Source organism: Taeniopygia guttata, chromosome Z, assembly GCF_048771995.1.
Source record: "Taeniopygia guttata chromosome Z, bTaeGut7.mat, whole genome shotgun sequence".
Lineage (NCBI taxonomy): Eukaryota > Metazoa > Chordata > Aves > Passeriformes > Estrildidae > Taeniopygia > Taeniopygia guttata.
Genome location: NC_133063.1, coordinates 46,774,467 through 46,798,477, shown reverse-complemented (window position 1 = coordinate 46,798,477; position 24,011 = coordinate 46,774,467). Strand labels below are relative to the sequence as shown.

At 55.3% G+C, this 24,011-nt stretch overlaps 1 protein-coding gene across 6 annotated transcripts; it reads right to left on the bottom strand.

Moving 5' to 3' along the window:
* Positions 1-347: 347 nt before the first annotated feature.
* Positions 348-14,576, bottom strand: DNAJB5 (DnaJ heat shock protein family (Hsp40) member B5). Of its 6 annotated transcripts, none has more exons than XM_030257852.4 (4): positions 14,490-14,576; positions 7,611-7,855; positions 4,805-5,403; positions 348-700 (listed from the first exon to the last, which is right to left on the bottom strand). In XM_030257852.4, exons 2-4 carry the CDS (start codon positions 7,819-7,821, stop codon positions 467-469), a joined length of 1,044 nt encoding a protein of 347 aa, XP_030113712.4. In that variant the 5' UTR covers positions 7,822-7,855; positions 14,490-14,576; the 3' UTR covers positions 348-466. The 6 variants fall into 6 exon arrangements, with proteins under 6 accessions (XP_030113712.4, XP_012433095.5, XP_002189960.6 ...); XM_012577641.5 differs by lacking the exon at positions 14,490-14,576 and adding an exon at positions 12,047-12,231; XM_002189924.7 differs by lacking the exon at positions 14,490-14,576 and adding an exon at positions 10,870-11,661.
* Positions 14,577-24,011: the final 9,435 nt, after the last annotated feature.

Genomic DNA, 24,011 nt, shown 5'->3' with positions numbered 1-24,011 from the left:
TCAAAGAGGGGAAGAGAAAAACCAGCAGCGGGGATGCCAGATCCTGCGGAGTCCTATTTACACAGCGCCGGACCCCGACAAGTCCAGCTTCTTGTAGGAAGAGTGGCCTAAAAAAGCAGGTGACATAAAAAACCCACAACACAACGCACCTCCCCGGGCAAAGGGCCCGTGGCTCTCGCTCTTGTGAGGCAAAAAAATGGACCTCTGGGGAGAAAGAAAAGGTTTGGCAGTTGGGAGAGCTGTGGCAGACAGGAGTCTCCCCATTGTTGGAGTAAAAAACCAGCCAAGAAGGATGGATAGGGGGTGGGTTGGATGGGTTTTTTGGGGGAGAAAAGTAGTGTGAGGGGTTGTTTTTTTCTTTTTTTTTTTGCATTTAAATGTGCTGTGACACCTTGGCTCCGTGCAGGCCAGGTGCTGTGGCACATGTGTTTGGAGTATTGCTGCTTTGGAGGAGAGTCCCTGGGCTCTAGGAGCATGGGAGGTGCTGCTTGAGGATCTGTCTTGTCTGGGGAGCTATTCTGTCCGGGAAGCGGATTTTGAACTCCACAATCAAGTCTCCTCGCTGGCTGGGGGCCTTGGGGAAGGGCAGCCCCTCCCCACGTAGTCTCTTCACTGTCCCTGGCTTGATGATGTCATTGCAGGGAAGCGGGATCACCCGTCCATCAATGGTGGGAATGTTCACAGTGCAGCCGCACAAGGCCTGAGGGAGGAAGAAGGAACAGGCAATCAGATGGGGCTGACACCCCAAAGCATCCCGACAGCCACACCCTGTCCCCACACTGACTGCTGCTCCAGTTGAACTGCCCAGCTCCCTCTGGATGGAGCCCAAGAGCTTGGGTGATGCTCACCAGTGGAAGCACAGCTCTCTGCTGGCACCAGCCAGGTCCAACCACTGTGAACTGGGCTGCAGGAGGCATGCAGGAGAGGGGGCCCCAGGTCTCATGGGGGGAAGGACTCCCCTCTCCACCTGCTGGGCTGCCCAGAAGGCATCACCAGCAAGTGCCCAGCCACCCACAGCAACAACGCAGGCTAAATTTAGCTCCTTTCCAGCCCTGTCACCCAGCCTCGCAGCCGAAAATCCAGCTGAGATCATGAGATGTTGCCACAGCCCATCAGCTGTCACCCTCCAGAGCACGGCAGCTTTGCCCGGTGCTTGGGGTTATCTATAGCACAGCCCATGTCCCATGTCCCATCCCTGTCAGTGACAGCCCCCACAAGGCTATTCCAGCATGGCACAATGGTGTGGCAGTGGCACTGAGCTTCCCTGGGAACTGGGGTGCTGGAGGGGCCGGTTCCCATCTCCTATCCCATTGCACAGCCAGGAACCAGTGCGGGGTTGCCACCCCACTCCACCCCAGCCCCCTGCAGCAGCCGCACACCAGCCTGCATTGGCAAGCCACGTGACACAGGAATGCAGCAAGAAAATCCTTGTGTCCTTAAATAACTCAGACAGCTCTCTCGTACATGTGGGCAGGATCGTCTCCAGGCTTTCAGCAAGGGCTGAGCGAGAGGACTGCGGAACGATGCTTCTGGAAGGGGGTGGGGGCTGGGGGGCTGCTGAGCTGCAGCCTCGAGCATGTGGGGGCTGGCACAGATTTGTCCCTCTGAACTGGGTCCTGGGGGCCACAGCCCTCCCAAAACACCCTGCAAGGGGAGTGGAGAAAGATGCAATTGCTGTTTCTGGGGTAGGTGGGGGAACGTTCTGTGTTCCCCTCCCCCGGAAAAGCCTCCAAAAGCAGAGCAGCAACAGGCACCAGGAGAAACATCTCATGATGGCCATGGGCTCTGAAATGATGGATGGGGCTTCTGCAGCAGAACCAAGGCTTTGAACCAGAGGGTTTGCAGTGGGATCTGTGCCAGAGCTGGTTCGGCGTCTTTGTTGAGTGGAGAACAGGGGAGAAGGTCCTATCTCTTTTCCATGGCTCATCTGCACAGGCATCCTCCTGGAGAGGGTGTACTCCAGGGATGAAGTCTTCAGCCTGCAGGAGGATGATATCACCAATTCTGCGTAAGTAGCAGGTGCTTGGCTGATCTCCAGCAGGTTGAAGGGAAAACAAAGGACAATATCCCCACATCAAGGAGCTTGTGCTGTGCATTCAGGCATGGATGTCAAAGCCTTCCCGCTCGCTGGTGCCCAGTGCAGTTTGCCATGGCTGCAGGTAGCCATGTGTGCCAAGAAAGGACACCTCTAGCCGCAAAACAGAAACGAGAACAAGAAGTCCCTGTGGGAACACGTGGATGAGGAAAGCAGGCAGAGATGTGAGCAGAAGCAGGCGGTAACAGTGAAGGCAGACAGGATCTTAATGTTTCCTTCCCAGAGCCAAGACGCAAGAATCCGAGGCGATCACTCCTCCGCCGTATGTCCCTGTTTTTCACTCATGCTCAACTTTGCTGGCATTTGGGAAAACGGTTGCTGAAGTAACACCAGTAACGGCGGGAGCTACCCTGCATCCTAGAAAGAGGCTTGGTTTATCCCTGGGGATGAAATCACCCCGGGTTTGAGCACTGTGCTGTACGAGCAGAGCTTTATCTAGGTCACCATTGGGTCCTCCTCCGCTCGCGGTGAAGCCGCCGGAGAGGGCGTCGCCACCGGCCGCGTCCCAGCTGGGGTGAGCTGAGGTACAGACGCTTTGAAGAAGGTGATGCCAGGTAAAGGATGCAAAGTGGGATGGCGGCGAGGGCAGGCATTAGGCGGAAGCCAGGAAGGCAGGATGCCTTGCCGGCACTGCTGCCTCCCGGCAGAGGCAGCTGCTGGTGGAACTGTGTGTGTCTCCTCCCTTGCGCAGCTCCTCGCTGTGGCACGCGCCTCTGATTGTAGGAAGGAAGACAACGAATCCCTGGAAAAGCACTCCTACATCTGTGATTCTGCAGCAGACAGGTGGCAAAATGCCTGCGCTGCCCTGGACAGGCACCCAGCAGGGACTCAAGGGCTGGGAGGGCGCTCCAGTACCCATCACCTGCCAGCTTTATTTATGGCACTATGCTCTCTCATGGCAATGGCAGAGACTCAAACCCAGGCTAGAAGAGGCAGCCTTGCAAGGCAGAAGGTGCAAGGAGAGACCTAAGGCTACAGACAGAGGCTGAGGAGATGGAGAAGCTGTACTCTGTCACATACTGAGGTGGCAGCATATAGAATTGGAGAGCTCCCAGCATCTGCTTGGAGCACTTAAGGAACGTCTTCTCCTGAAAGACAAACTTAGCAAAGTATCACACTGCCCTGGCAAGCAGCAGGCTGGGGATGACAGCCAGACCAGCAACTCCATGAGGGTGCCCAGCATGTTGGGTTTGTGCTGGGGGAGGTCAGAGACCAGAAATTCCAGCTGAAAGAGATAAGGAATTTGCCTGGACCATCAATTTTCTTCTTTGTGTCTGCATTGTGCAAACCCACTGCCAGCATGCAGGCCTTGCTCATGGAGCTCAAAAGCGTCCAACCCTTCTGGTGTACTTCTCGAGCCCATTTCTCCAGTTACTGCTCAAAAGTCAACTCCAGGCAGGAGTCCCTCCAGCCTAACCAGTGCACAAACTTGGGCTAACATGGTCTGGGCATCAGCACAGCCAGGTCAGGGTTAACTCTACAGATAAAAGAAATGAACAGAAGGAAATATTTGAGATATGGCATGCACCGCTCCATAAATAAGGCAGTCTCTCCTGAGTATTTCTGGATTGGCCAGGAGAACCAGATACTGCAGGAATAAACCTCTGTACTTTGCACTGCGAAGGAAACTCCTGAGTCTGCAAATTAAGTGGAGCTGAGTTTGCTTCAGGAGTGCCCAGCTCTGCCTGACCCACACGCTTTTTACCCCTAGTACACCCAGTCACAGACTGAGCTGGGATGCAGAGCCATCACAGAGCTCTCCTGACTTCCTGGCACACTTCACAAGATCACGTTTTTCCACCTCAGGTCTGGCCCATTGAGCTTATTTCTATTCAATGCATTTGAGAACATAAATCTGCCTTCAGGAAAGAAAAAAAAAAAAAAATCAGCTCATTAAGAAGACAGACAGCGTCTACCATCTGAAAGGAACAGCAAATGGCAGCTGCCAAAAATGTCAATGTTAAATGCAGCTGCCAGCTGGGATTTATTAAAAGGTAGTTTTACAGCAGCAGTGGCGAACAGCACATCTTGTACTGAGGTAATCTTCCCTTTTCTCTCCCACCTTCGTACAGATTGCTGGATAATCTGATGCATCCATCCAGCCCTGCCATGACCTCCAGGACTGGCTTTGAAATGTTGAGTTTTACTCATTGCCTGGGTATTTAATTTGTTTGGTTGCTATCTAGGAAAGCCAGAATCAAGGAAAACAGCTAAAGCATTTAAAGCATTGCTCAGGGAGGGCAAGGGATCACTTTCCTCCACGTGATCCTGCTCTCTGCCCATAGGAAGAGGCACCTGGTGCAACCCTAGGCAGTAACTAAGCTGCTACAGGAAAAGCAGGAATCAGACTGATGCCACCCAACCTGGGTTTTCCCTTGTTCCTACAGAGGATGTGCCTTTCATTCCACACGTGAATACCCTATGCTAAAATAGAAAAAACAGGACATATGGAGAATGGAGGAAATGGATAAAATGAGCCACCTGAATTGGCTCAAGAAGTGAGGTGTGTTCAGCAGGGACTGCAGTGTCAGTGTCCCACACCCAGCATGGAAGTCAAGCACCTCCAAAGCCAAGACCAAGTTGGCCTCTGCAGCTCCTTTCTTGTGACCTACCTATCCAGAGCAGGAGAAGGACTGCCTCCCATCTTGCCCCCAAAGGCCATGAACCAGTGCCACCTCACATCTCTTGGGATTTACTACCCATACCCACCTCTTTAAGACTGATGTTTGCCGTGTAGATCACATTTGTCCCATCCCTCTTGAAGTGCGAGTGAGGCTTGTCCTTGAGGATGAAGACAATGTCTGCAGGGATGTTGTCTGGAGTGGCATCCCCTTCTCTGGGGAATGTGATTTTGGTTCCCTCCTTCCAGCCCCGTTTGATGACAATGTTTAGGATCTTGTCCTCAGTCCGCATGGTCCGGCCATCAGCATTGAGCCTTCTGCGAGTGATCTTCATCCTCTTGGTGGACCCGTGGTAAATCTCTTCCAGGGATACCTTGAGCTCATGGATGACAGGTGGGTCTTGGACCTTCCTCCGCGTGTGCAGAGACTCCTGGTGCCGCCGGTGAACCCCATTAATGCCGTTGAAGCCAAACCGGCCAAAGGCACTGAAAGGGTCATCGTCATCATCCATATCCATGTCTTCCTGGTCAAAGCCATTGAACATCCGAGAGCGGCTGCTGGCGAAGAAGATGTCGAAAGGGTTGGAGCCTCCAAAGAAGGATGCGAAGGTGGCATGAGGGTCTCCATGGAAGGTGTAGTGGAAGGTGTTCCCTGAGCCACCTGAAGAGCCACCTCCAGTTTTGAGACCTGGAAGATAAGGGGGAAGAGGAGACATGAATGCTCCCTGTGGGGGAATGCTCTGCAAGGACTGCACTGTCCAGGTGGGAGAATGGCCTCTACCACCTCCTTCCAGCCTCTCCTGAGTGTGCAGATCACCCCTCCAGCCCAACCACTGTGAAGGCACCATTTCCACCCACCCGTGACACACAGTCCGACTCCTACGCCCTGCAAGCTTAGAATCCATTCAGGTTTCATTCCCTCTATCCCTAGTGCAGGACCTCTTTGATTCTCTCCATTATATTCACCTAATTTTAATTTAAAATGTACAGCCCATCTCCATTTTTCCCCATGAGCAGGCTCCTTCCTGTCTCAATAGCCTTGTCTCTGAGACTAGATATTTAGGAAAAATTTCTTCACAGAAAAGTTGGTCAAGCATTGGAATAGGCTGCCTAGGGAAGTGATGGAGTCACCATTCTTGGAAGTGTATAAAAGGTGTGTGGATGTGGCACTTAGGGACATGGGTTAGTGGTCAACAAATGATCTTAGAGATATTTTCCAGCCTCAATGATTGTACAGGCAGGTGAAGGTGAGCAGACCTCCAGGTCGGCGTGCAGCTCCCTGCACACTGGCTGCATCAAATGCCAGGTAAGCTCCAGGTTTGAATCATTTGGCAACCCTTCCCATGGGAAACTCCCCTGCCAGGTCCCAGGCTGAGCCTGACATCACTGCAACTCATCCCAATTCCCAAGGAGTCAAAGGCACATGACAAATGCCCCCCAAATGACCCAAAAAAGGTCACACATGCTCTTTAAGGCTATTTTTGATCAGGAGGGTTGGGAAGGGTTAAGCCAAGCCTATCCAAGGGACTATTTTCAGGGCACACCAGTGACAGTGAAGGACTATTTCTGACAGGTTGTCCTTTGTCCCAACTGCTCATGCCCTTTCCACAGCAGGACAAGTTTGGGGGTCTCTTCTGAGTGCTGAAGTCAGCATTCTGGGTGGGCTGAAGGGGCTTTCCCACTTCACCTTGCTACACAGCATGTAGGACCCTGAAGCTCCTCAAAATGCTAATCTTCATTGCCCCCCAAAAAAAGAGAAACAAAACATTGGGTAAAGTAATGAAACATGAGAGGTTCAACAATGACAGGACATGGGGGAAGATGGTCTTTAACTTGATAGGGTAGTGAGGGAGCTCTTACCCTCTTCCTTAATTCACTCTTATTTTAGATGCCTGCAGGCCACAGGGACTTTGCCAAATCCCCAGTGAGCCCCATTCCTAATAGACTGTACACCCAGGAGGTTTCACCTTTAATCCCATGACGCCAGCCTAAGCAGGGTCTGATTTCACTGAGGCCTCCCGGGAAAAGCTGGTTTCTCACTTGAGAGGGTCTCTTCTCATTTTACAGGGCAGCAAATCACTGTGCCTGGTGCATCCATCATAGCCCAGACATAACTAACGGGTCAACAATTAACCCACTGCTGCTTAATCCTGCAGTGGCTTGTGAGGGGATGCACCTGCCCGAGAGAGGAGCTGCCTCTTCCACCCAGCCGTCTGCTCCTGCCAGACCTTCTGCTCTTTTAAGCACCCAAGCCCCAGGCTGATTAATGCAGATGCTATTCAGCACTCTCCTCGAATGGGGTTGCACTCTTCCATCATTGACTAATAAGGCCGCCTGTGTTGAGCGGCTCTCCTCCTCCTCCTCCTCCATGCCAACCACCAGACAACAGCAGCCGCTTGGTTTCAAAACAAGGGCCTATTACTTAAATTGGGAAAAGCTTTGAATCCTGTAGGTCACCCTGTACCAGGGAGGACAGTGGGACCAGTGCCCAAGTGCAGGGGGAATGTGGGCAGAAGCAGTACGTCTCTGCTGCGTTATTTAGGTCATTTAAAGAGCTGCTAACGAATTACCCCAGGTATGACCCAGGAGGTGAGCTCCTTCCATTTCTCAGCTGATGCTCATAGTTTTGGGGCAGAGGGCAGGGGGAGCCCAGCCACCCCAGCAAGCAAGGTGAAAAATTGCTGGGAAATTGAAGCACCCTAGGGAGGAGTGGGATGAGAGGTGATTTCTGACACCTGTGGAGCCTTCGCGCTCTCTGAGTCTTTGGCAATCAGTCCCATTTCAGGAGTAGGCATGAAACACTGAAACACCCCTCTGTGAAAAACCTCCCTCACCTCCTAAATTGATTGGGACCCCATATCTCTGCCTCCCAGTGGGCAGTGCCTATCCCCTTACCTTCCTCCCCATACTGGTCGTACACAGCTCGTTTCTTGGGGTCACTCAGGACATCATAAGCCTCCGCAATCTCCTTGAACTTCTCCTCAGCATTGGGGTCTTTATTCTTATCGGGGTGATATTTCAGGGCCATTTTCCGATAGGCCTTCTTGATTTCATCTTCATTTGCGCCACTCTGGATGCCCAAAATCTTGTAATAGTCCTTCCCCATGACGGCAACGCTGCCGGGAGCCGAGTACTTATTCCTGAAAGGAGAAAGACAGTTCTTCGTAAGGTGAATATCACACAGGGGCAGCTGGGGATGGGGCTGGCACACACTTATCGCGGAGACGATGCTCCCTGTGTCCCACGGGCCAGCAGCACCACAGCCAGCTCAAGTCCACGCTTCCCAACAGAGGTCAGAGCCTCGGTGCCAGAATGTATCCCAGCTCTGTTTTTTTCCCGCTGAGCCCCACGGCTGGGATGGACAGACTCATCTCTGAGGCTGACAGGGACAGAGAGCTCAAGTCGGGGCACGGCGCTATTATAGGGGCCACGCCACTGCTAACGTCAGGCCAGGACCACGTCCCTGTCCGTCCCCCCTGGCTGAGTCAGGAGGGCTGAGCTATGTCCAAATGCAGCTGCCAGCCTGTGTCCGCCCCCTTGCCTGGTTCTCTCCCAGCTGGGGACCTGAGACCGTAGTCGGGGTGATGACAGCAGGTTTTGGAGGTTGAAAGCAGTGGCAGGGACCATGTTGTGCCTTCACCTTAAAGGAACTTCAAACATTTTGTTCCTGAAAGCAATTGGCATTCAGCTGGAGATAAGCGCCTCCGGCTGTCAGAGCCATAATTTGTATTTAGCGGAGAGAGAACGGAGCCGTTAGACAGAAACATCTTGTGATGGTGGGAGGGCTTTTTTCATTTTCTGTTTTAAAAAAAAACCTCAACACTTTCTAGCCTGACTTGCACTCCCCGAGAGCCTCCAATTAGATGTTGCAGTAAGCCAGGAACTCAGGGCTCACTCGCTGCATCGCGCGGGGGCTGAGGCCGTGCCCATGCCTATACTAAGGCATGGAAAACCCAGTGGCCGTAATTCATCCCCCAGGCACCCCTGGGGACGCAGCCACCCAGGGAGCAGCCAGGGCAGCTGATACAGCTGCTCCTCCGGCAAAAGCTAACAAGTCCCATGCCTCTCCACGGATGTTTCCCACTGCTCCTCGACTTTTGGCTATCTGACAGCAAACATTTGACACCCCAAACCTCAGGGTCTGGCCTGGCCCCTCTCACACTAGTGCTGACCCTGCTTCTCCCAGGTGCTGCCCTAGCAGACCTGCACCCTCACTGCTCACATCTTTCTCCCTGCTACAGTCCAGGTTTCATCCTGTATTTGCTCCAAACACATCTGAGCCACCTCAACCCACTGTGGCCCTCCAGGAGATGGATTTTGGCATGGGGTGTGAGCCTTGGCCCTTTTCTTCACCATCATACATGCTACCAGATGTTCTCCCCATCCTTACTCTATCCATGAGCTCCCATTGGAGGTCACACAGGGACCCCCCAACCACCACAGCTCAATCAAGAGTGGCTATGCTCCACCAAGATCCATGCTTGGGTGCTACTCTAAGAATCTGGCAGCCACACCAAGCATCCAGCACTTGCCTTGGGCCATGCCTTGGGCAATGACCACCTACAGGAGCTTGAAAATTGGTCCTACATTTGGCCACCTCCATTCAAACCACCAGCTTCTGCTCTTTTTTGCTCCAGCCATGGAGGAGAAGCTTTGCCATAGATGGGAAGGGAGGTTAAGGCTACCCCTGAAGGACACAGTGAAGGAAGAGGAGGGCATCTGCAAACACAGTACAACATCTCAGGCACAGAAGAGGTGGGAGGAGGTCCCTGGGGGCACAAAGACCATCGGACAGCGTCTCCTGTGGCAGCTCCTGGATGCCAGCACATTTCTATACCAGATCCTGCATGCAGAGATGCCAGCAGCACCCAGACCATGCAGGTGTTGAGAGATTCTCTGCCCCCAGCTGATATCCACCTCCCCATTTACACTCTCTAAGTGGTGGGGAAGCTTCAGGAGACCCTGGGGTGAGCAACCAGCAGGAAAACCAAGAGCTATCCTGTCCATTCTCCATGCCAAGGGTCACTCCAACACACCACTTCCCCACAGCAGCCTCCAGTGGAGGGCAGGGGCTCCCTGAGACTAGTACTGGGACGACAATTTGGCCCTGTCTGGATGTTGCCAACCCTCCCACAGCAAGAGCAAACCAAGCACTGCTAAAGACAACCCCATCACACCCTAGCTCCAGCAACACAGAGCTGACAAACCTTCAACTGTCACTGCCCAGGAACTATAGTGTCTGGCTCTGACCCCACACAGCCCAACCTGACAGCACCACTGGGACACCCTCATCTGGCCAAAACCCCACAGCGCTTCCCATAAAAACACATCCCAAAAACGCAAAATGCTGTCATTACTCACAAGATCCTGGTCTTGCCCACCAGGTCTTTGGCCAGGGTGGGGATGCCTGATGGGGATCTCTGACCTGACCAAGGACCCCTTCGTCCGGTTGGACATGGGGAAGGGAATTTCTGTACCAAAATGCATCCCGGTGCCGCGGTTTACCGTGCCAGAGAGGACCAGGTGCCGGTGGGTGACCCGGTGGGTTACAGCACGCTCCTGAGGCTCAGCTCACATGCACAATGGTGGTAAAACACGACTCTGTCCCCGCAGAGCCTCCCTCCTTCCCTCCCACCTCTCTGGGATCAGCTGCGCCTTGCCACCGATCCTCTCCCCCTTCTGCTCAGTCATCCTCTCCTGACTTCCCATTAACCCCCTCGGGAGTGGTGGGGGGTTTCAGGCAGGCAAAGGCATTCTTGTATCACCCCTGCAAATCAGATGTCCCCAGATAAGCCACGGCCACCCTGCCTTGGTGAAAACCACAGGTATTCCCCTGATCTGCCGAGCCAGCCCAGCCTCCATCCTCCTCTTGCAACCACACCAAAAGAAAAAAAAAAAAAAATAAAGAATAAATCTTTGTTCCAGCCCCGCACATGACATCAGCCCGAGCAACCGCTGGGCTAGCGCGCCAGCTGAATAGCGATCGTTTGACATAATCCCTCTGCTCGGCAGTCATCTAAGGGAACAAACCCACCCTGGCAACGGCACAAGGTTTTATTGTTCCATCTCAGGGTGCAAGGTCACCGCGGGATGCCAGGGACAGGCACTGAGGGTTTAACGAGGACACAAGGTCGAGAGGCGGAAACCCACTTACCGAAACTTTACGAACACATTCATAGTCCAAGCTGTCATTTTTAAAGGCTCTAGTTTTATTTTAAACATCGCGGCTGTCCGCAGGCGGCGGCAGGTGCTGTGTGCCCGGCCGGGAGGCGCTGGAGGAGGGGAGGAGGGTGGCGGGCCAAAAGGTGCTGGCTCGCGCCGAGGACGCCGCCGCCGCCAAGGGATGCTCTGCTGGCGAATCCCCCCCTCCACCTCCTCCGGCACACCCAAAGGGCAGCTTTTCGCCAGCCCGGCAGCCGTGGTTGGCTCTGACCTCGCTCCCAGGATGGCTCCGAGAGGGCTCCTCCGGTCGACGCGGTGCCGCCGGGGAGCTGCCGTCCTTTGTGTGCTTCCCAGCCGCGCACGGAGAGACCCTTCAATGGAGTCACTCGGCGTGCAGTAATTTTCCTTTTAATTGGTTTCTTGACGCTTTCTTGTTAAACCGACAGATTAAGACACTTCTGCTTAATCCATCAGTTTCAGCATTCCTCTTCTCCACTGCCACAAGGCACCCAGCCGCCTGGTACCGTCACGTCCCCCACGCAGCCCCCTCCAAGGAGCGCAGGGAGCGCAGCCAGGAGCCCCTCGGTGTCCCCAGAAACGACTCTGCTGACGCCCAGGGCTGAGCACCCGCCAGGCGAATCGGGTAGGGAGAAAAGTAGGGCGGCGTTGATATGGAAAAAAGTCACGTTAACCAATGTGCACCTCCCCAGCTTTTCCCGTTCGGATGCATGGGGGTCCCTGTGTCCCCTTCACCGGACGCCGGCACCGGACCCCCGGCAGAAGGGATCTGAGTGCCGCATTCCCGCCCGGCGGCCGGGGCTTCCCGTGGCGGCAGGGCAGCGGGACGGGGACGGTGCGTCCCCCGAGCCCACGACGCAAAACCTACTTCTGAGAAGTCACCTTCAGGCACGCCAAGGAAAGCTAATGCCACCGCGTCCCCTCGTCTGTCACCGTCACTCGCAGGCCACGGAGAGCATCCTCTCCAGAAGCGCTACACCGAAACTAGGCAGCCGTACTGGGGATATCACCAGGTAGATCCTGCATCCCACCCGCGGCAAGCGAAACAGCCGGGCGGGCGACACATCCCGCTGTGTCCCCAGGGGCTGGAGTCCCGCCGGGCTCCGAGCCGGGTGGGTCCGGCGAGGCGCGGGTGCCGAGGCAGCGCATACCTCTCGGCGCGGCTCCAGAAGAGCAGGATTGCCGGCATGGTAGCGTATCCCGGGCTCAGTCAGGGAGCTGCTGGGGATCTTGTCGCGCCGGGGCAGGCAGAGCCACCCGTGCCCGTGCTGGATGGCAGTCGCAGGCAACCAGGCAGCAATGTCATGACTACCCGCAATGAATCATCCCCTCCCCGAGCCCCCACACGCACCGCCCGCCTCCCCCTCCCCACCGACAGCCCCACTGGGGTGCCAGCACCTGCGTGGGGACGGGGTTAACCCTCCCCTCGCTGCCTCTGCCAGCACAGCCCCCGCTGCCAGCCCCGCCGGCGGCTGCCTCCTGCGTGGGCACGGATCAGGACCCCCGCTCAGAAGTTCCCCAGAGAGGGTCCCATATCTCCACAGCCACGAATTGCTGTCTCCTGCGTGGGGATGGTGTCAAATACCACTTGCTATCACCCCCGACAGGGTCCTTCATTTTACAGACCTATCTGGTGCTGGCTCTTGGGTGCAGATGGGGTCATGCCCCTCACAGCGTCTCCTCAAGTAGGTTACTCTCTTTCCAGCCGCACTTGGCTGCTCACGGTTGTGTGGACGTAGGGTCAAGCCCCCCCTGCCGCCTCCCCGGGTACCCCATTTCCAGACTCATCGGGATGGTCACAGTGGCATGGGGATGGCGTTGGACCTCCCCCCGCCACTGCACAGATCGCCACCCCATGCCCCCTGCCCCCCTTCACTGTCGGGCTAAGAACTTAAGCCCAGAAGCACTATCGATTAGGGGCTGTCATGCACACAGGAATTCACTCATACATTGTGCTCCAGTGCAAAGACCCACAGGGGTCCCGGGGTGACCCCTTGCGATGATCAAGACCCACTGGGACCCACTGTTTGACTCAAGAGGAAAGCAAGTTAACCCTTTCCTCCTGGTCAGCCCTTCCAGAAGACACTGTCACCTCGACTGGGGACAGGGCTTAACCCTTTCCATGCTGGTCCCTCTATCCGTGTTACTGTCACCTGGGTGGGAGGTTACCAACTTTGGCACCAGCCAGTTCAGCCCCACTGGGATACACAGGTACCCCCAGTACAGTGGTGGAGGGGTGCTGACCCCTTCCAGGTCATGCCATATAGCTCAAAGAGAGCACATTTATTCCCTCCAAAGTGAAATAGGAGAGAGGGATTAACCCTAACCTCAACACCCTCTCCACCTCCACAGGGTTCTACTGCAGCCCCATGGCAGGGGTGTTTCTCTCCCCCTACCCCACTTGGATGCATTATCTCTGCTATGAGGCAGTGGGGATTAACCCCTTCTTGACACACTCTTCAGACCCACAGGGCCACGTGGTCACCAGGTAGGGTAGCCCAGTTAACCCTGACCCACAGTCCCACCATGAAACCCTGACACCCCATAGGAGCCAGAGATGACAACTCCTTCCTCCCCCACCTTCAGCCCCATAGAGACTCCATGTTACCCCATGGTGACAGGACAGGGTGGGTACCCTGTGTTCCCCACCCACAAAGGGGCAAAGCAGCTAAGCTCCCAGATCCACAGCTAAACCCTGTCACCCCTAGAGGCAGAGAGGCCAATCCTGCCAGCCCCTGGGGACACTCTGCCCACTCTTCATAAAGCAGAGGTTTAAGCCCCCGTATCAGGACAGACTGTCACCCCAAGGGTGGAGTGGGGCAAGCATCCCTTCCCAGCCCTATGAGGGACGTGCTGTCACCCCATGGGCAGAGGGGACAATCACCTTTAGCCCCACTGTGACACTCTGTCACCCCTTCGGGCCGAGGGACTGCCCACTTCAGCCCTGCAGTGACACCCTCGGGGTCACTCCTCGGGGCAGAGGCACTGACCCTCTCCAGTGCCATAGTGATATTCTACCACGCCACAGTGCAGGGGGACTGACGACCCCCCAGCTTCGCGGCAACAACTTGTCAACGCACGGCGCAGAGGACTGACCCAGCCCCACAGCAACCCCGTGTCACCCCTTGGGCAGGGGGGCTGGCCCCACAGCGACCCCTTGTTAATCCCGAGACGGGGGCGCTGCCCCCCCACCCCCAGAGTGACACTTTGTCACCCCCGAGGCACTGGGTAAGAGCCGTGCCGGTCCCACAGGGGCGCCGTGTCACCCCTAGGGTGGGGGGCACTGACCCCCGCCCAGCCCCACGGCACACCTTGTCACCCCGCGGCGCAGAGCGACGGCCCAGCCCACAGTGACACCCTGTTACCCGTCAGGGCGGGGTGACGTGACCCCCCCACCCCACAGCGAGCCGTTGCGCTCTGTGGGGCACAGGGGCTGACTCCTCCCAGCCCTACGGCGACAACTTGTCACCCCAGGGCAGTCCCACCTGGCAGCGGCACCCTGTCACCCCAGGGCCGCGGTGCCACCCCGCGGTGGCGCGGCCGGGGCCGGGGGCCGCTGTGGGGTGCGGGGGCGGGGGCCCCCCCGGCACTCACCGCTCCCGCTGTCCCGGGGCGCCGCGCGCTCGCTGGGCCGCCCCCGCCCCCGCCCCCCGCCCGCCACGTCAGGGGAGTCCCTCCCGCGCGCGCCACGCCCCCGTCGGCCCGGGAGGCGGGGCTGACCATCGCCGCGCCGCGCTGATTGGTCAGCCCTGAAAGAGAGGCGGGTCCAAGGCGGGACCCCGCCGCTCCTCTGCCCGCCTCTCCCCCCCTCGCCTCCCAGTCGCCGCCTTCCATTGGCCAGTTCAAGCCAGCACCGCCCTTTCGGCGCTCTCTGATTGGTCGGCCGTCGCTCGCAGCGGCGGGATCCCCGGGGTGAATCTTCTGGAAAAGCGTGACGTCATCGAGGAGCCGCGCCTCAGGCCGTTCGTACGCGCGCCTCCCCCGCCGCCCGCGGGCCCGGGGGCTCGGGAGCGGGGGCCGTGACCCGGGCCCAGGCCGGCACAGCGGCCCTGAACGTTCTCACAGCGCCGGGCACCCCGCACGCTGCCGGAGGCTGCGGCTGCGCAGGGCCCGTGCCCCATCCCCCGTGGCCTGGTAGCCCCCCAGGACTCCGCGCAGGCAGGGCTGTGGTGGTGCAGAATCCCTGAGTGAATGAGGTTGGAAAAGACCCCTGAGCTCAAGTAACCTACGACCGGACGCCACCCTATCAACCAGACCGTGGCACTGAGCGCCAGGTCCTGCCGTCTTAGAAATACCTTCAGGGATGGCCATTCCACCACCTCCCTGAGCAGCCCATTCCAATGCCCAATCAATCCTTCTGAGACAAAATTCTTCCTAATGTCCAATGAAGACCTCTCCTGGTGCAGGTTGAGGCTTTGTCCTCTTGTCCTGTCAGTTGTTCCCAGAGAGGAGACTGACCCCCACCTGGCTACGCCCTCCTGTCATGTCGTTCTAGAGAGTGATAAGGCTCTCCTTCGAGCCTCCTCCAGGCTAAGCATCCTGCCTGAGCTCCATCAGCTGCTCCTCATCAGACCCAGAGGCTTCCCCTGTTCCATTGCCCTCATCTGCTGAAGGAGGTTCAAGGTCCTGGAAGCACTTGGCAGGGCTGGGAGGGATGGCTTCAGAGTGGGAATTGTGAGGAGAAGGTGTTTGGAAGGTACTAGAGCAGCAGGGCCATGCTGTGGGAATGCAGGACAATGCACGCATCTTGAGAGCCCTGCCTGCATAAGATGTGCCCTGCTCCATGTGGGACTGGTGGGGACAGGAGGGTCAGCAAGTCCCTGAGGAGCTTAAAAAAGACATTTCGGTGCTGGAGTGAGTCAAGAGAAGGGCAGTGAAGCAAGTGAAGGGCCTGGACCACATGTCCTGTGACAACTGACTGAGGGAGCTGGGAGTGTTTGCAGAAAAGGAGGCTTAGGGGGCACCTTATCACTCTCTGCAATTCCCAGAGATAAGGTTATAGCCAGATGGGGGTTGTCTCTTCTCCCAGGCAGCCAGGGACTGGAGAGGAGGACAAAGCCTCAGGCTGTGCCAGAGGATGTTTAGGTTGGACATTAGGAAGCATTTCTTCACAGAAGAGGTGATTAGACATTGGAATGGACTTAACCTATTAGTGGACTCCAGGTGATGGAGTCAATTGCCCTGGAGCTGTTTAAGAAGAGATTAGATGTGGCAGTTGGTCCATGATCTGCTTTACAGGGTAGAGTTTGGTCATAGGTTGGACTTGATGAGCTCAAAGGTCTTTCCCAGCCTAACTGGTTCTGTGATTCTGTGGGGCACTCTGAGGTGTCTGACTGGGGTGATGGGTGAGCATCCCAAGAACAGTGTCATAGCCAAATCAAACACCCAATGTGATGGGGGCAGGTCCTTATGCAACAGAAGATGGCTGAGACTCTTTAGACGTGTGAGGCTGTGAGGCCTGACATTATGCTATGCCTTTTCATCATGGAAAAGCCACTGCACTCCAAAGCCCTGGTCCAGTGGGAGGCTCAGTGTCTGTGTCTAAAACAGCTCTGACATCGATGCACCCCAGCTCCGCAGCATCTGTGCCCAGCTAGCTGGGAAACTGGATAGCTGAGCCACACATGCTACCAGCACTGTCCTCTTCGTAGCCCTGCCACATGTCTCCTTCTGAGGTGGGGGTGTGTTTGGGCTTTTGCCATGTGAGTCTCTCCCTTGATCTTTCCAGCATCCCAGCGTCAGTTTAGACTGGTAACAAGGCGGCTCCTGGTTGGAGGAACTGTCTGGACCCAGTGACCTGGATTTTGTCCTGGGAAATCTGCCTGTCTTGAGGAGAAAACCCACATCTTGATGCTGTCGAGTTAGTGTGGAACATGGGGACAGCATCCTGCCTGCACACCTGTCCACAGACTGAAGGGGGGAAGCATCTGGTCGTGCAGGTGCTGCAGCTCGTGGGTGGAACTGAGCGCTGCTCTGAGTGGCTGCGGCTGTTAAGATGTTTGTCCTTTTGTAACCTCTGTGTGCTTCCTTACTGATGGAGTGTTTGAAAAGGGTGCTTTCAGTTCACATCTCACCCGTCCCTTGTGGTTTGGTCACGGCATTGGTCTTCCTGTCCTGCCTCGGCTGGGGTGTTCGACTCTCCGGAATCCCCTGGCAGGGTGTGCACAGCCACCTGGGCTCCTCGTTTCCCACCGTGGCGAGTCCGTGGAGCCCCTCTGAGCTGAGTGAGTCGGAGTTGTCTCCGCTCTGCCCGTGGAGCGGCGAGTCATCGCGGTACGGACCCAGCACTTACTGTGGCCCGTCTGTTTTGCTGCGCTTTGTTCGGTGGCCCCGGCCCCGCGGCGAGGGGGGCTCGTGCTGCGTGTCCCGCGCCGTGCCCATGCCCTGGCCTTGCAAATGCTTTTTGTTCTGGCTTTTCATCACCGGGAACACTGGAGGCCCCGGGATGGGGGAGCCGGTGCTGGCCGTCCCCGTGCTCACAAATGATCTGCTTGGTGTGCAGCCTGCCCGGGGACAAACAAGGGCTATGGGCCAGGGGCTGGCTGCGGCCCCGCTGGGCAGGAGCGGGGTCAAGGCAGAGCACAGCCTCCCCTCCTGGGGGCACAGGGTGTTTTAACCAAAACCGCGCCTCCTTCGCAGCCCGTCCCCCTAGCTGGCACATCCGCACCCGTTTAAAGACACGCCGGGAAAATGCAGGGAGGGGTGGCAGGAATAATTAAAGGTACGAAGCCGTTTCCATAGATGGAACAATTACATAAACTGGCTCTCTTCCGTCTGGGGGAAGAGATGACTGAGGGAGGCATGATGGGGAATAATAAAATCTTGTGTGGTGGGGGGGAAGGAAGGTGAACAGGGAAGGGTTGCTTGAGTTCCTGTAATTGGGCATCTTGTGTCAGAATATGCAGTGACATTTCAGGACATGAAGACATTTCCTGAAGCAGTTTGGGATTAAGCTGTGGAAATGGTGGCCTTAGGTGAAGTGGTGGAGGGAAGATACAGGAAAATTATTTGGGATCAGAAGTCAATTGAGTAAATTCCTGGAAAGAGAAATCCACGAGGGCTGATGAGCCCACTGATGTTGGTTCTGGTGCAGGAAATCCCCAGACTACAGGTATGAGAGCATGCTGTGTTCACCTGGAGCTTCAGCTTTTCCTGGTACTTTGTGCCTCACCTCCAGAGGTGATGGAGAGGTAGGAAACCACACTCCAGGCTGTTTTGCTGTTAAAACATCATTACCTGGTGTCTGAAGGTTGGAGCACAGAAGGCCACTTACCTGAGTGCCATGCCACTGCAAGAAAGATATTTCCCAGGTTGCTTCCATCTCCTTCTGGGTCTGGATCTCCCCATGGCTGAGCAGATAGGGCAGGAGCAAGGCACTGGCTCCTTGCTGTGCTGGCTCCCTTGTCCTGCTCAGAATCCCCTCCTCAGTGCAACACAGGGAACTATCCAGTGTCTGTGATTGGGTGAGGTGGGGAGATGCATCTGAGGACACTGGGCTTGGCAGCAGCAGGGTTTGCGCTCTGTTCTCCTCTGCAAGAGCAGCACCCACACATTTGGTGCTGTCTCTCCTTCTTGCCTGTTCCCATCCTCAGAGGTGTCGCCCGCCTTTCCCAGCACTCTGAGCTGCAGCAGGAGGAAGAGGCTGCAAGGAAAAAATCCATGCTCAGTGTTTTTTTTTTGTTTTTTTTTGTTTGTTTTTTTTTTTTTTTTTTTTTTTTTGGTGGGATTAATGCTCCATTCCCTGCCTGCTGTTGTCCTGGCTGTGGTCTGAGCTTGATGCATCTCTAAGGAGATGCTGATAGGTCACCTTCTAGGATAGACTAGGTTCTTATGTCCTACAGAAGCTGGTGTCCATGCAGAGGAACCCTGCCTGGGAGACCTGAGAACTAGCATCCTTGGGATTCATCCAACCTCTGGCTTGTCCTCTGAGGAAACCACCAGCTCTCAGTCACCCTGGTTGTGTTGGTAGCCTCAGGATGTGGTGGGCTTGTGTCTGCCTGGCTCTGAGCATGGGCTAAACTGGATGGGAATGGTCCACAGCAGTCTCTTGCTGCAAGCAGGATCAGCCCCAAGGTCAGCATGTGCTGCTTGGGGCTTTATCCAGGCAGACATTGCAAACCACCAAGGACAGTCATTGCAGCGCTAGAAGAGCTTGTTCCAGCAGCATCTTCTGTGTCCTTGTGCTGCTGTGTATCAGAGTCTGACTGGCCTCCCAGGGCATGCAGAGGAAGGGGGTGAAAGCTACTCTCAGCCATAATGATGGTGTTCGGTTTTTCCTCCCCGGCTGGGGCTGAGGATGAGGCTGGTGGCCGCTGTCTCCCCACTGCCAGCGCCGCCGGCGGCGGCAGCAGAGCCGGCCTCTCCGCTCGGCACTCCGCACCTGCGGGGGTGGCATAATGAGCCATGTCCTTGTCTCAACCTGCCGCTTCCTCTCCCGGCAGCGTCTGTGCTGCCAGCTGGGTTATTTTTTCTTTTTCATATTTTTTTCTTCTTCTTCTTTTTTTCTCCTTTCTTTTTTGCCTTCATGCCGCTATTCTTGAGTGGTTCCCAGCCGGTGTTGGCAGGCAGCCCTTGCTGGAGACCATCGCCCGGGCTGACCTTTGCCAACCCCCTCGGATGAGCACAATAGGGCTCTCCTGCCACCCACATTAGGTGCGCGGGTGAGACGTGAGCAGCTCTGAGTGGCAGTGTGTGGGAGGACTGGGTCTTCTCCAGTCCCTTGCTGTCCCCACCTGTGCTCATGCTCTGCTGGAGGGGCCAAATCCTGAAGGCAGAGTGAGTGGGAGGAAAGGGCAGCATGGGGGATGCTCCAGTGCTTTTTCTGTGGTAAGGCTGGGGGGAAAGAAAGGTTCCACTAGGCAGATCCTGCCTTTGGACACCTTGGTTTGTCCTGACCTAGCCTGCTGTCTCCCTCACTGAACCACCATTGCAGAGGTCTAAACTGGGCATGCAGATTGTGTGGGCAGGGAAAGCCCCTCCTGGAGCCATTTCTTCCAGCCCTGTATCCAAGCAGTTGAAAGAAGGAAGGCAGTGTCCCCAACCTGACTTGGCATGCTAGAATGTGGCAATTTGTCCCAAGTTGCTGTGGGAATTAGCAGCAAGCATGGGACTAGAATCTGGAGTGTCTTCACTCTGGTTGTGATACTATCCAGCCAGGCAGGATGATAATAAATGAGAGCCAGCAGTAGCCCCACAGCCCCTATCATCCTCCTTGCCTCTCACCTCTTCCACATCTTGACTTCCACGTCTCCCTGGAAGGCCAGCTGTGCCAGGGAGCCCAAATTGCATCAGTCACCCCTGGGGACCCATCTGCGCGTGGAGGACACATGCTGAAGTTTGGGTTGGCTCTGTTTCCAGCCTTTGCCCTGCTTTCGTCAGCAAAGTTGTCCTGCAGCATTTGGTTCCTCCTGGGCTTTTCTCTCCCAAGTTACATTTTGGCCAAGCTATTGGTTTCTCCTGGGAATGTCTGTCTCTCTCCACGTTACATTTTGACAAAGTTGTTTCTGCTCTGAGTTTGGGTGTCAAGCACACTGAGTTGTTCTAGTCCGTCCAGCCACTCCATCATTTCAGAAATTTTAGCCCTGAAACATCTTTTCCAGGACAGAGGCGTCCCCAGGTTGTCCCAGCTGGTCTCTGAAAGTCACAGCTGGAAGTGGGTAGTGTCCAGGTTGGAATCAAACCCTGCTGCATCTATGGGAAGTGTGTCCACTGCAGATCTGACTGGCATTTAATTCTTGGCATGCCAAATGAGCTGTGAGAAGTTCATCGGGACAGCAAGTGGTGCCCAGCTGCCTGCTATAGGAATCTTCATATCTCTGTGGGGCTACCAAATGTGTGACCTCTAGAATAAAAATAAAAATATTTCAGGGATTGTCAGCAAGGAGAGTTTCCTGAAAGAACAGGCTAGCTTGCCTTTACTTTGGTCTTGGCTCTTCTCTATTACCTACCAAACCTTCTTCCTTGTGTCTGCCCTGGCCCCATGGCAAATGATGCTCAGAGGGATGCAGGTGATGTTTTTCTGAGGGCAGAAGTTTACACTGGTGGTGCAGTGGTAGTGGTTTGGTTCCCTGTCTACCCTTAGCCTGTAACTCCAATCTCTCTGATTTTGCTGTGTCCTTAGTATCCCACCTTCTTATGGATAGTTGGCAGGTAAAGCTCTAACCCTGTGCAGAGGAGAAAGGACAGGGTTAAGATTCCCAAGCACTCCCTCAGGTGTGCTGGAGGATGCTGAGGTGGCCCTTTCTTTTCTTCAAAAGTAAAAGCAGACATGTGGAGCTGCCTGACTCTAGGCACCTTGACTCAGTTTCAGGGAATTTTGTGCCTCTCAGCCCTTGGACTTGCTGTATGGCATTGTACTGGTCGTGTGGTGGCTCTGCAGATCTCCAGGTCACTGTCTGCTCCTGGCAGGGAACAGTCTTGCCTAGAGCTTTGCATCAGGAACCCCAGACACCAGCCAGTGTTGATGCTGAAATAGGGGGGGATGCAGTAGTGAGTGAGCTGAGGTTTCTGGCAGGGGCTGGCTGAGCATCTAATGGTTTTACCGGAGACTGTAGCAAGGAGTCTTTTCCTCTCTGCCTGTTTCTTGCTTGGAGACACAGGATGGGCAGATGGGACAGGGTGTGGAGGCAGTGTATGAAATGGGGTTTGGTTAACAGTGTGTTATAGGTCGCCGTCTGCAAGTCAAGTAGCTTTCTCATGTCCCTCTGAATCAGTCGTTTGGGGTTTCAGTTGGATCTGGTCTCCCTGGGTGCCTATCATGAGGTATCTGAGCACAGTCATCCTCTCCTGTTTGGCAGACATGTCTGTAGTGCTTCTCTCTGCGTGTGTTTTTGCTGGATGCATTGCTCTGCTCCTTGAGGAAAGGAGATTGGTCTTGTCCAGGTGACCTTTAAGGTGTCCACTAACTTCCACACTTGCTTAGCTTGGAATGGGACTCCTCTTCATCACCTCCATCACTCAGGTTTGGTGGCAGAACCTGGAGCTGTGCTTGTCCTGCTTTATAACACAGATGTGAGAGGACTCCCCAAGAACAGAGCAAGCCCTGCATTATCCTCTCAGCCCAGGCCAAAGGACAGGGCAGGCACTGGGCCTTCCCCAGCATCCACCAGTGCTTTCCAGCAGCCCTGTGAAGTGGGACTCCAGTGAGGCCAAATCCTTGGGGATGCAAATGTGTCTGGAAGCCCTGCACAGCTGACCAGTTGCGTGGCCCATGTGTGAAGCACTTGGGCTCTCATTCCCAAAGCCATGTCCTATTTCCCATGGTGCGAACTGCTGAGAGGATTCAGCCTGGCACATGGTGCCGGACCACAGGATAAAGCTGATGCATCCAACTATCAAGTACATACAGAGAAAATACATCCAAGCCTGGTCAGTGATGGTGGTGGGTGAAAGGGAGACTTTGCAAACCCTCACTTCTGACTTGCTTGGAGAGAAATAATGGAGAGGGAAAAGTTACAGTGCTGCGTGATTACAGAGTAAATGAGGAGAGCAGCAGCGTCTCCACATGAGAACAGGATAGAAGAATTAATGCTTCAGAAAATCAGTCCCAAACTGATCGCCTGCTTTGTTTCAACTTTCAGTAAGGGCAGCAGCACTGAAAGTACAGCCCAGAAGATGGGGAGTGGGAGGGAGGCGTAGAGGAGAAATTGCTGCTGTTGGAAAGGAACAAAACCACAGAAGGTTCAATGTACTGGGCCTGGGGAGAGAGGCCGAACTGTACCAAGGGGATCCAGGATTGCTGCCACGCAATGATGGTGGCAGGGTTCTTCTTTGGCAAACCACCTTCATTAAAAGTATCACTCAAGCTGGCGTGGGACTGAATGACCTGTGTTTGTGCAGGAGGAGGGTTCAGTGAGGGAGACGGCAGGCTAGGTCAGGACAAACCAGCAATCTGAGCACATACAAGTCCGTGTGTCTGGTCTCCAATTCTAGATAAGTTTGAGGAAAAATATGAATACTCAAAGTCAAATAGGAAGAGCAGTCATTGAGGGAATGGGCAGGGACAGGGCATGCAGTAGGTGCTGGTGCTTTTGCTTCTTTGAGGCATGCAGAGTCTGAATCCCTGTGTCTCTCTGAGGGGAGCATCAGTACCCACTGCAGGAGATGTTCCCTGTCCAGGACAGACATTGGCACAGGTCTGTGCAATCAGAGGGGGAAACTGAGCTGGATACCTGTCCTACAGGTCCTGGGGTAACTGTGGGTGCATCAGTGTCTCACTCCTGTATGAGGGGAGGGAGAATAGGATTGCAGATGTGTCATGACGACTGAGCATCATGGATGCCAGGATCTGTGACCTGGCTCTGGGTCGGGAAAGGGTCTCATGCCAAGGCACGATGATGTGCTTATGGATGCCACACACACTGTGGTGGCTGCCACCGCTGCACTGCAGGTTGGTACTGCTGAGTGTGTGCGAGGGAGGTGGAGATGGGATGTTTTCTTGGGCACCTCAAGGGACTTGAAGTTATTCTAGGAAAAGTAATGAGCTGAATCTGCTCCAACTCCCAGCTTGGTGCGGTGGCTTGTCCCACACTCAGCTGGAGTTATATGAGGACATGCCAGCAGAGCAGGATTGTGTTGAAGCACAGGCAGGCATGACTGTGCCCCACTGCTGCCTGGCCTGTGCGTGCCCCATGTCAGCGGAGCTCATGCATCATGGAGTGTGTGGGGTACATGCACACTCATGTGGGCACAGACTGCATGTGCCAGGGGTTGCACACTGGTGTGTGCTGTGACACCTGTGACACCTGTGAGCCTATGCATCGTGGGGAGTGCTTGCTGTGAGACAACCCTAGGCCAGACCTTTCGGCTTAGTACTGGAGGTTTCTGTCCACGCCCATCCCATGTGGCTGTGTCAGTAGGCATTCACACACCTGCCATGCACATATATAACACCCGTGTCATGCATGTGCCAGGCCCTGCATAGCTTCATGGTTTTTGGGGTAGAGTGACCTGTGTGGCTATAATGAGGGTTTTTGCTACAGTAGCATCCCTGTAGAAGGGTATCCACTGAGCCATGGGGACAAATGTGGCTAGCAATGTTTTTATGTGTGCTAAGGAGGTGTGTCCCGTGTGAGAGTTTCTGGATTTGGGACAAAAAATTGATGGGCCATTACCCCC

Excerpts from the sequence above, each read along its gene's own strand:
- DNAJB5 (XM_002189924.7), bottom strand. The coding sequence starts at position 10,937 with ATGTTTAAAATAAAACTAGAGCCTTTAAAAATGACAGCTTGGACTATG. Across the intron at positions 7,856-10,869 it reads AATGTGTTCGTAAAGTTTCG|GAATAAGTACTCGGCTCCCG; the intron begins GTAAGTGGGTTT and ends TTCTCCTTTCAG. Across the intron at positions 701-4,804 it reads CAAACATCAGTCTTAAAGAG|GCCTTGTGCGGCTGCACTGT; the intron begins GTGGGTATGGGT and ends TTCCTCCCTCAG.